The sequence below is a fragment of the Rosa chinensis genome, chromosome 5 (assembly GCF_002994745.2).
Source record: "Rosa chinensis cultivar Old Blush chromosome 5, RchiOBHm-V2, whole genome shotgun sequence".
NCBI lineage: Eukaryota > Viridiplantae > Streptophyta > Magnoliopsida > Rosales > Rosaceae > Rosa > Rosa chinensis.
This window is the reverse complement of record NC_037092.1, coordinates 70,940,678-70,953,078: the sequence shown is the minus strand read 5'-3', so window position 1 is coordinate 70,953,078 and position 12,401 is coordinate 70,940,678. Positions and strand designations below refer to the sequence as shown.

Here is a 12,401-nt window from a genome sequence, read left to right as displayed (position 1 = left end):
TGGAGGTATGACATGTCACGCAAATTCCAATGCAGCAACCGATTATCGAAGTCACATTGATGTCGAAACTCGAAACTAAGAAGTCCCTCCCATCCAAGGGATATCATATCGAATTATCGAGGCCGGAAAAGAGTGTTCAAACAGGAGCAGAGCATCTCTAATGGTATAGCCAATTGAAGTGTGTCAAAATTGAATTTGAAGGATGACGTGGCAATGTTATTTTTGTTCAACTTCTTCTCTAATAGATATGTCAAATAATATTAATATTTTATTTCTTTTTAAAATTATTTTATTTACAAATAATGAACCTTCTTTTTTCTCTCTCCTCCTCCTTGACTTCTTCTCCTTTTGTTCTTCATCTTCTTCACCACTTCTCCTTCTTAATTTCTTAATTATCCTCTCCTTCTGGGTTTTGTTTTTGGTTCTTTGACAAGAAACATCAGATGCCCAGAAACATCATCATATGCCTCAATTGAATCCTTAATTTCTAAATAATTTCTCCTTCTCAACTCTCCATTTGGTTTTTTTACCAGAAACATCAATGCCCATTCCAATAACAGATCCAACAACCCATGACAAATAAAATCCTCCATATTCCAGCTCTTCATCTTCTTCCGCTTCTTTTTCAGTCAACGCAATAAGCTTTATCTCACCAACACCAACACCAACAACCCATCACCAAGGTAAGAATCTTCTCCATCGATTTATTCTTGTCTGATGGTCGGAGCTTGATCTAATTCAGTCGAATTGGTGAGCTTTTCTTTCTAAATCCATGAATTTCTGGGCAGCTGCAGTAGCTGCATTTTGGTATGGGTTCTGATAGAAAGAAAGAGAGTGAAGAGGAAGAAGAGAATGAGAAAGGGGCGCTTCGGTCTGAAAGAAAGAGAGTGAAGAGAAGAAGAGAGGGCAAGAGGGAGAAGAAGAAGGGAGAAACAATAAAAAAATAAAATAACAGTTTCTTTGCCTCTGTCAAATTTGACGGACCAAGTCCATAGGTTATTTACACGTAGGATATAACATATGGGTTGAAGTAATTTGGTATGTCTTTTGTTACCAGTCTCTATCTCCACGTGGATTTGACATATCCATTAGAGATAGTCTGATAGCAAAGAATCTCTTGTGAACAAGAACTATAAAATTAGATCGCCGTGGGAGGAAATCACCTATCCCCTAGTTCCCAGTCTCCATTCTGTCATTTGCACCTTATTTTGACATCAGTTCATTGAGTTAACAATAATCACCAACTATGTTGACTTGATTTCTTTTTTCTGAGAAAACTATAATAAATCTTCTCATTTGTTTTCTTTTCCTCTTTTCTTGCAAGTTGCAATCCATTCACCAGCCGAAACAAAAACCGATCAAAATTTCCTCATTTGCTTCGCTTTGCTTTCTCATCCTAAATCCCAAATCAACCTATTACCACCCTCTCATCTTGGGGCAAAAATCCCTTGAGATTCGTCTAAGCCCCCATTACCCCATCCTATAGAATCGTCCCAACTCAACAACCAGTAAGAGGAACGGTGACTGGCATAAAAGTCGAACCGAGAGCTTCAAGGATTTGGTGTCACTATTCAGGTGCCTAAGAGCTCCACCATATAAGTTCATCAGGTTTCCATAAATCCTATAGCAGGTTCAATGGATTAAGAATTGGGTTTTTATTTGAGTCATAAAAATTTATGAAATTTGTTAAGGAATGTAGCACCTATATATCAAACGAAGAGGTTGATTTTTGGGTTTGTTTGTTGTAGTCAGATTGGGTTATGCTATTAATTAATCAAAGGAAGAGGTTGATTGGGTTTCATCAGGTTGATTGGAAGCACATCTCAGACGAGTTTCTCCATAATGGGTTTGTTTGTTGATTGCTATTCTTGGTGCATGCACACTTTGGCTCTCGGGTGATGATGGTTTTTTTTTTTTGCAGAGGTTGTGGAAGAGGATAGACTAAGAAGACGAATAGATGACAAAACAAAAAGAGGGATCAACAAATTTTTTTTTTTTTTTTGTAATTAATTGAATTTTTAGTAAAAAAAAAGTAATTTAAAAGTTAACGATGTTAGAACATCTTTAGCAACGCTAGCCATTTTCGAGTTAAATTTTAGTCAAAATAGCTAAAAAGTCATTTTAGCTAGTCACTTTAGAAATACTTCTGCATCAATGCTCTCTATTCTGCTAGTTTTGAATTTATGTTATTTTTTAAATAAATATTAAATAGTTTAAATGTATTTATAAATTACATAAAATAGTTTAAAAGGAATGTTTTAAATTATAAAGAGTCTCATCTCGCTCTCTATATTTAAGAGCGAGATAGCTAAAAGTTATAATTAAGAGCCACTTAGGAGTCTAGTGCAGCTACTAAAATAGATAAAAAGCTAAACATGCTCTCCAAAATAACTTAGGAGCCAAAATAGAGAGTCTGCTAAAGATGCTCTTAGTAGCAGCAAAAGGATAGGCGTCACTCTTATACGCCTGTGAGAAAATTGGCACATAATTAACAGGGACAAGTGATTTCCTTCCACCAAAACCATAACCAAACAAGTGTAGAGTCCAAGTCATGAGCAACTGCAACAGCTTTCCCATATTTTTTTTTTTTATTTTAGGAAAAAAATTAAGTCTTTTTTGCTCCAACAAATTACTTATAAGAGCAACTCCAACAGGTTCCTCATATTTTGATTTTCTCTATTTTAGAGAAAAATGAGCATCTTTTACTCCAAGAGATTCTCTAAAACTGTGATGCCCCGGAAATTCGTATTTATTTTCCGAGGATTTTCCGGAATTTAAATTGTGGGTATCAAGCGGTTTCATGGCTCGTGGACAGAGCGGAAGTGTTTCGAACGAATTTTTATTCGTAAAGTGTGACATTAGGGGGGGTTCCAAGGTTGACTTTTGATACGTTGAGATTTTCCAAAAACTTCCTTCACAAAAGTTGTAGAGCGCGTCGATACGAGTTCGTGGACATGTGGAACGCGGAAATCGGAGTTTGTATGAGAAAGTTATGAGTGTTTGAAGAATTTGGAAAGTTACTATATATAGGGGTTTCCCTTTCGGGAAAGTTACTATTCTCATTTGGTAAGTTTCCATTTTCGGAAACTCTCATTTCTCTCCGTTCTCTCTCCTGATTTTCGACTCACCCGACCCAGACCCGGATTTTCTGACAAGCTCCGGCGACGGCGGACCACCAGACGAGCCCAGATCTGTTCGCCTCCTCCGTGCGCTCCTCCCTGTGGTGTTGGTTTGCACGGAGGTTCACCGGAAGGTAGTGATCGGAGCCGCTACAGTAGACGAATCGGGACCCGACCGGAAATCCACTTTTCCGGTAACGTCTCGGCCGATCCTTCTTGGTTTTGGAATCTCCTCCTCCTTCTGATCATCCTCATGCCCGCCTTGAAGGACGATTTTGCGTGTGGAGTGGAAGATCTAGGTTTGAAAATCTGCGGTGCACAACAAATCTGGGGTTTGATCAGACGGCTGCGATTGGCCGATCTTGTAAGCTTGATCTAGGACGATCTAGGCCGAACCAGACTTAGCTCCAGGTATGAAAGTTGCTCTACTCTTCATGATGAACATTTCTGGTTGGCTTGATTTTTGTGGTTTTGAGTTTTGGTCGGTGGTGGTTGTGGTGGTTGCACCGCCGACTGTGGCGGCGTTATGGTGGACTTCCGGCCATGTGATGGTTAGTTTCTGGTATTGTATATCATCCACTCGTCGATACGAGCATTTTGATATATAATACGCAATTTTTGGAGATCGTATGAATATATTGTGATTTTTACGGTTTCGGACCGTTTGATGCTTCGATCCGTGAGGATCCGAGCGTCCGATCGACTTGTGGTTTGGACATATCGATCGTAGAAGTATTCCGGAGACATTGGGTGGTCTCGGATGTGGTTTCGCCTCGATTGGCGTCACTTTGGGGATTTTAGTTCAAAACGGGGGTTTCGGACTTAAATTTTTTGTGGATTGTTGCTAAGTTGAAAACCGTATGTGATTAGGTGCTTGACGAGGTATCCTTGGATGGTTGTTTTGTGGTGTGGCTGCCTTGTTCTGTATTGAAGACGCAGCGGGAGTTTCGAGGTGAGTAATCTCACAAGGTTCATCAATGAACAGAATTACCATTATCGTTTTGGCGTTAATTATTTAACTGCAAACTATAGTTGGTATTAGTAGGCATTCCTGAGCGAATGACTACGTATATATATATATATATATATATATATATTTACTTGAAATATATATATATTCTTGTGGTTGATGTGTGATGAATAATATGCATGATGGGTTCATATTATTGTTGAATGAGACTTTTCATAGAATCAATATTGTGGAAAAGATGTTTTCTATTGTTTGAAAAGTATTGAGTTTGAGGTTACATTTTGGAGTCAAGCGTGACTCATTTTAAATGTATTGGTCCTCGTACCAAGGGTCACAGATGGTGAGCAGGGATAGAGAAAGCCGGAACTAGATGGTCGTAACATTTTTAGGTCAGGTGTGACTTACTTAACGTTGACTTGAGACCAGATGGGGTCTGAAAAGCATGGGTCGCAGATGGTGACCAACGGTTGGTTCTAAGACCAGACGGGGTATGAAAACCAAGAGTCATAGACGGTGATAGGTTGCAGATGGTGACCAATGATTTATCTGTGTTATGAGTCTAGTTACCATGTTGTCTTTGAGTTATGGAATTAACTGTGACTATAGATGATATTAATGGCATTTCTGAGTGAATGATTACGTGTGTGCATATATATATTATGGGATATATATATATATATATATATACACACATATGTATTCATGTATTGGTGGCATTTCTGAGTGATTGACTATGTGTGTACATATATATATTATGGGATATATATATATATATATATATACATATGTATTGGTGGCTTCGTGGTGAATCTGTGTTGTTGTGTTGTGTGTCTAGGTTGGACTGATTTGTTGTTGGTACATCATAGGGGGTAGCGGGGAGCTATCTGATGCTCATGAGTGCATGTTTTTAAAAGGGAGTTTCGGGGATTCTTTCTTTTAAATGTCCTGGGAGGACTTGTTTATCATATTTAATTGTCAGAGTTTCAATTATTATGATTTGTCACGGGGTGACTTGTGTTGATTTGAGAACGTGTTTTAAAAGGGAGTTTCGGGAATTCTTTCTTTTAAATGTCCTGGGAGGACTTGTTTATCATATTTAATTGTCAGAGTTTCAATTTATATGATTTGATCACGGTGTGACCTTTATTGTTTCTTTTGGGAAAAGAATGTACTGTTTTGGAAAAATATGGTATGTTTTCCTTATTCTTGAGTTGAAAGGTTTTCCTCGTGTTTGGCGTGAGTTGTGCGGGCTTTCATCCCGTGAATTGGTGTGAGTTGTTTTGAGTTACTCATACGGGCTTGCAAAAGCTTACCGGGTTTGTTGTGTGACAACCCGGTACACCATTCCAACGGTGTAGGGGTTATTCTGCAGGTCAGGTTGATCGTGGCTGATGCTGAGGTAGCGTGCTTGCAGCTTAACGGTGATAAGTCAATTTTGTGACCTTACCGTTATAGAGACTTCCGTTTGTAGTGAGCTCTGAGGAGTATTTACGTTTTATTTTGTTGTTGACAATTTAATTCGTAAACTCATGTGTTGTGTGACTCTGTGGGGCGAGTCAATATAGAATTTGTGGGTTCAGGGCATCAATATGTACTTGGGTTAAAAGGGAATAAGTTTCTAAGTATTTTGTATTGATAGCTGAACATTTCACGCATATATAATTATGGGGTTATATATCGATTTATTGTGTATAAAATCAGGGGCGTGACAAAAACCATCCTTATTTTAGAGATAAAGAGGAAAGAGAAAACCAAATTCCCTAAATTTACAGCAATCTCTAAAATTTAAGAAATAATTATGGAGATTTTAGAGATTGCTGTAAAATAAGGAATCTGTTGGAGTTGGAGAATAAAAAAATGCTAAAGTTTTAACTTTTGCTTCCCTATAATACAGAAATTATAGGGAAGATGTTGGAGTTGCTCTAACCATCCCAATTTTAGGGATAGTGAGGAAAAAGAAAACAAAATTCCCTATATTTGCGGCAATCTCTAAAACTTTAGAATGTGTTTGGATGAGGGAAAAATAATGGAATTTAATTGAAAATGAGGATTTCATAATTCCTAATAGTCAATTCCTCGTTTTGGCATTATTAAATTGGAAATTTTAAATTTCTCTATGGAAAAAAATGAAGAAATTCATTATTTAAATTTCTCACTTCAATTTCCACCAAAATATGTGTCATTACGAATTCCTTTGCAGTATTCAATTTTCATTTCCAAAACAAGGCTTTTTTCTATTTTATTTTTCTATTTGTTTTATTCTTTCTTAATTTATTACACATTTCAAATCCTAAATAGATACAACCAAACAATAGAAATTGCAATTAATGGAATTTTAGATTGATGGAGTTAAAATTCCATCATTTATAAATTCATACAGATTTCATAATTTTCTCATCCAAACGCACTCTAAAGAAGAATTATGGAGATTTTAGAAATTGCTATAAACTAGGGAATCTGTTGAAGTTTGAGAAGAAAATTTTTTAAAAGCTTTAACTTTTACTATAATAAAAAAATTATAGGAAGCTGTTGGAGTTGCTCTAAATGAACCAAAATAGTATGTCATAAGTCATAACCAATTTAGAGCATCTTTAGCAATGCTAGCCATGTTTTAGTCAAATTTTTGTCAAAGTAACTAAAAAGTCATTTTGGCTAGCCACTTTAGAAATAAGTCTGCATCAGTTCTCTCTATTTTAGCTAGATTTGAATTCATATTATTTATTGAATGAAGAAAAAATAATTTAGAAATATTTACAAATTACATAGAATGACTTCAAATGAATATTTTAAATTAACTAAAAGAGTAGAGAGCCTCATCTCGCTCTCTATATTTATGAGCGAGATAACTAAAAGTTAAGATGGATAGCCACTGAGCATCTTTAGCAATACTAGCCATTTTTGAGTCAAATTTTAGCCAAAGTAGCTAAAAAGCCATTTTGGCTAGTCACTTTAGAAATACGTCTGCATCAGTGCTCTCTATTATAGCTAGTTTTGAATTTATATTATTTTTTAAAGGAAGGTTAAATAGTTTAAATATATTTAAAAATTACATAAAATAACTCAAAATGAATGTTATAAATTATAGAGAGCCTCATCTCACTCTATATATTTAGGAGCGAGATAGCTAAAAGTTATAATGGAGAGCCATTTAGGAGTCTGGTGCAGCAGCTAAAATTGATAAAAAAAAAAAAAAACTAAACATCTCTCTAAAATAGCTAAGGAACCAAGATAAAACATCTGCTAAAAATGCTCTAAGAACTTAAACTTGAATCCAAATCCAGAGGCGGCCCGAACCCCAAAGCCATATCAATAAACTTTGACCTCATAGTTAGGCTGACAACTAACTGCGATCTGTCTTCCCCCTTACATAAGAGAAGGCACACCAATCTCGGCCTTCGGCGATTGAGAAATCTATCGATCTTTACCATGGATTCAAGAGATGGTGTCCTGCAATCAGCAAGAAGACACCGTAACATCCAACGATTAGGAAAACACGATCAGATCGACCTCATTGCTTCACCGAAGCACGATGACGCCCAAGAGTCAAACTAAGGCTGCAAGGCTTCCTTCCCAACACCATAAAGTGTCACTGGAGGTGAATATAAGATGTGCTTGATAAAGGTAGAGCAATATCTGCTATATGTGCTCAACTTCAAAGTTAGAGTTGTTAGAGTTCTCTCTAGAGATAACAGTATAAATGATTTCTACTTAGTTTAATCTAATTTTCATATTATTTTGGACAAGTGTCTATATTCTTGACTACTTAAGCCACTAGTTTTAATCCAAATTTGGATTACTTTCTCTTCTGGAGAGTTAATGGCAAATCATACTTACATCTTTTGCGGTAGTTTTCTCCTTCAGTAGCGTGCATGGGGGCGGTAGGGCACTACCTTACAATCTAAATTTATCTTTCCTGGAATGTCTCTACTATCTTAAAAGGTATTAAGAGGTCATTTCAAAAAAAAAAAAAAAGGTATTAAGAGGTAGAATAATTTCTGATGATTTTTGCAACTGAATGGAGAGTGGCTTTGGTCTCTTGTTGTGATCTATGTGGCATCAATTTTGAATCTCTTGATCAGATTTTTCTTCATTTTTCTTATGTTGCTGCAATATGGAGTCATTTTACTTGTCTCTTTGAGTTGGGTGGGATTATTCCTTCAATTTGAAAGGTACTCCAAGTAGGTCTTGCTGCATGGAGAGTTCCTAACTAAAGGATTTATGGTTGATTTATTCACTTTAATATTGTGGTTTGTAGCTAGAAATTAAAACCAGATATAGGGGAGTCGCTACATAAGTTCTAATCATATATATTCAAGCAGCTAGCTGATTAGCAACAGGTACTAATTACTATGCACAATATCATTCAAGATATTCGCATTTTGAAATGTTTTGGTGGCCAATTTGTTTGATCCCAAATTAACATTTTTCCTGACAATGCGTGGCTCGAAGAAAATTGGGTCAATATCCGTGGTCCAAGCTAGATATTTTTGACAAGTTCGGAATATATTATTTAGGGGCTCAATAAAGCCTGCTTGAAAGTCAAACAATTTTGAGGCAAATCTAAATATTTGTTGATTTACTAATAATTATCAAATCCTTGACAATTAATGATGATTTGCTTGATTACCAACGTGGTGCAAAATGGGAAGATGCATGTTAAGAAGCAAGCTGCACTTATGGTTCAGATAAGGACGTGAGCTAAGCTGCACTCATATGGCAATTAATGGACGTGGAACAGTTTGGTCAGGAATATACATCCTTGATTGCAATTAACAAGGATATATATTATTGATTACGGTGCGACAACTAAGGAAGGCTACTGGATTTGTTATGCTCGAAGATATATAAATATATATATATATATATTTTTTTTTCTATTTCTTTAAATAAAGAGGATCAAAGGGCTTCACTCCTGCATCCATGGTGACTCGAACCAATGACTTCGTACATAGGTAGTGGGTGCTCTAACCACTGAACTAACACCACTGAGCCCCCGTGGTGACTCGGACCCATGCTCGAAGATATATATGAATATGAATATGATATATATATATATATATATATATATATATATGCACCAACAGTTGGTCATTGAGGCAATTACGTTGCCTAGAAGATGACTACGGCGAAGAGGCAATCAACGTTGCCTAGCTAGTATATAGCTACATTATAGAGACAAATTGCCTACGATAGTTATCAAAACTAATAAATGTTTTGATTGTATTCGAGGCTAATAAATGTGACCTAAAATATAGTATTTTACTCCTATTAGGAAGCTGAATTTACAGTAAGTAGCCTATATATAGAGGCTACAGACAAAATACAACAAACAAGCTCTCAATCAACTAATCTCTCCAAAGTCTCTCCAGAGCAACCTACCTTCAACCTAGTTGAAACCAGCGAAGCTAGGGTAATGCCCCAGTAAACCAGAGAAGCTAAAGACTACGCTTTAACAAATCCCAGTGCTTTCTCCTACTTCCCGATGATTGCTCTACTTAATCTACAATATTGAGTATCGATTCGGTGATGCAAGAGATCACAACAAAAGTCCTAATTCTGTAAGGCATAGAAAAGAACCTTGTGACGAGGTTAGTGCTCTCTTTGTCCACAAAGCTTGAAAAGAAGTCAGGTCAAGGGACAACCCGACAACTACACCCCCAGTGTTGGCAAACTCGCGCAATCACATCAGCAAAAAGAGACTGTTTGCTAACCCAAACTAGGCCGAAGCCAAACACAATTAATAATGTAGGTCACGTCGTGCCCATAGAGTGATAGAAGTTAATTGGCACCTCCCATTAATTGGTTGGTTCAAGATTAATTTTAATGGAGCTTGAAAGTAAGATGAGAGGGTTAGAGGATATGAGACATTTTTCTTGGAACTTTTGCTTCTAGTCTTAATATCCCTACTTCCATTGCGGCGGAAGTGATGACTATGATTAAGGCAATTGAGCTAACTTCGTGTAATACATGCAAATTTGTCTGCAAATTTGTGATACAAACTAAATCATTAGCTAATTTGTGTACTCCCTAGAAAAATTAAAGGAGTAAAAACAAAGTATTTGGGATTAATTTTATTATTCCGGTCATTGTTAAGGATGATTAGGACAAAATTTTTTGAAATTTTTGTGAAGGGTAATGTCCAATTTGAGGGTTCGGTATTAAAGTTCGTATCGAGATGATTCTATGAAAATTTTCACCAATACTTGGTGGTTCAAGTGGTAAGGAGCTTGTTCCCCTTAAGCAAGGTCTCGAGTTCGAGCCTTGTGAATGGAGCAGCCAGTATTGGGAGAGCTTCCCCCCTAAATGGGGTTCGACCCGGCTCGAGAGGGATTAGTCCTTACCTACGGGTGGGGGATACCTTGGTTTAACCAAAAAAAAAAAAAAAATTCTTGAAATTTTTTAGGTACTCGAGTTATTTATTATGAACTTCTGAAATATGAGAATAAAATAAATTATGAATGGAGCAATCTCGACCATTGGATCTCAGTCATCTCACACAGCTTAATCTGGATCATTACAATTATCGTTGCTTAATCTACACCGTTGCATTTAGGCCTCATTTGTTTCGCAAAATTGAGGACTTGGGAAAGAAAATTTATTCCGTTCCTATGTTTGGTGTGCATATGGAAATGAACAACTTTCCTTTAAGAAGGGAAAATATGGGGGAAATTGAATCATTTCATCCTCCAAATGATGAATTTTTCCTTCCACTTTTCCTGCATTAATTACATAATATAAGTACATTTATTTCCTTGTTGAAAATTATTATTGACAATTTTATTTAAAAAGTTTGTGAGGATATAAATGGAATATTAGCATGATTTTGTTTCCTTGCCTTACACAAACTAAACACTAGAATGGAAACAAACATATGTTTTCTCCTTACTTTCCTAACATTTTCCAAACTGCGGAAAGAAAGTTAATGGGAAGTTTGTTTTCCTTTCCTATAGGATTTCCTAAGGAGTTGATTCCATTTCAGCAAACCAAGCGAGGCTAAATCTCCACCATCCGATTTTGTATATATTAGGCTATTAGCCCATATTAGTCTAGAAGGAGGCGAAGGAGAGCGAAGATCTCCCTAGTCTCTCGACCGAGGTTTGACATACAGGCTCATAGTCTAAACCCAATCGGACCTTCCTTCTTCTAGTCGATAACACCAGTGCAAATTCTTCATCTTGGCTTTGGACTCACTACCAAGGTCTTATAGCGTCAACACCATCATCTTGGTTGGCAAATTGAAGGCTGAAACCTTTGGTGTTTCTGGCGACTTTCTATAATAAACGACGACTTCAGTCTCAATTTTGGAATTACCAAGGCATTAAATGCATTTCAGTCATTATGATCTATTTGTCAAGCTTAGATTTTGATAATCATTAAATTTGGGAATTAAAGGCTTGTTTAAACTCTTCAATTCACCCTAAATTCATATTATTTCTTGAATTAATTCGAATTTGGGGTGTTACACTTGCATTGGAACACATATGACTAGAAGCAATGTTCTAAAAATCGGTGCCTAGCACCGCCTAGGCGCTAGGCGAAGCAATCCCGTTCCGATTCTCCCCTAGTCGACCGAGCTGGGCGCTGGGAATAAAGTCGGCGGCCTAGGCGGGGCTGGGCGTCTCTGGGCGGTCGGCGCCTAGGCGCTTTCTATCTTTTTTTTTGCCAACATAATCTCTTCATCTCCTCCCTGAACTCGTCCAGATCCACCGTCCCTCTCTGGTCGCAGTCGAACTTATCGAATATGGAATCGTAGAGCTGCGTCAGCTGATCCGGCGGGGTCGCCACTTCTATGCCGAAGTGGGTCTCGATCAATATCATCGACTCGAATGCTTTCTGCAGCTCCGACCGGGACAGAACACCATCGTTGTTCAGATCCAGAGCAGCAAAACGCTCGTCCACGCTCTTCTTGAACTGCACCTCGTCGCTCACGAAGTCCTTCACCGTCGTTCCGTCAATTATCACCACTCCCATCTTACCTCCGTCGATTTTTCTTTTCTTCTTTTCCTGCGTAAATGTCTGCCAACATCTATCCATCAGCTAACATCTATCCATTATCTCATTGAGAATGAAAGGGACGCGTGGTGTGGTGTTAATTAAACATCCTCAGCTAACATCTATCCATCCATTTTATTTATATTTTAAGTACTTTTATTATTTTCAAACATTATAATACTTTTTATATTTTTTTATATATAATTATATGTTATAAAAATAAAATTAAAATTAAAAAAAAAAAACCGCCTAGTCCCCGCCTAGGCCCCTAGGCGCTAGTCCCCAGCTTTCCGCCCGACTAGCGCCTAGCGTTTTTTAAA

General features: G+C 37.1%; 1 protein-coding gene across 1 annotated transcript; it reads right to left on the bottom strand.

Annotated features, from left to right (window-relative positions):
- Positions 1–11,721: 11,721 nt before the first annotated feature.
- On the bottom strand, positions 11,722–12,105 carry LOC112163967. The gene has a single exon (XM_024300221.2). It carries the CDS (start codon positions 12,058–12,060, stop codon positions 11,737–11,739), a length of 324 nt encoding a protein of 107 aa, XP_024155989.1. The 5' UTR covers positions 12,061–12,105; the 3' UTR covers positions 11,722–11,736.
- Between the last annotated feature and the right edge of the window lie 296 nt (positions 12,106–12,401).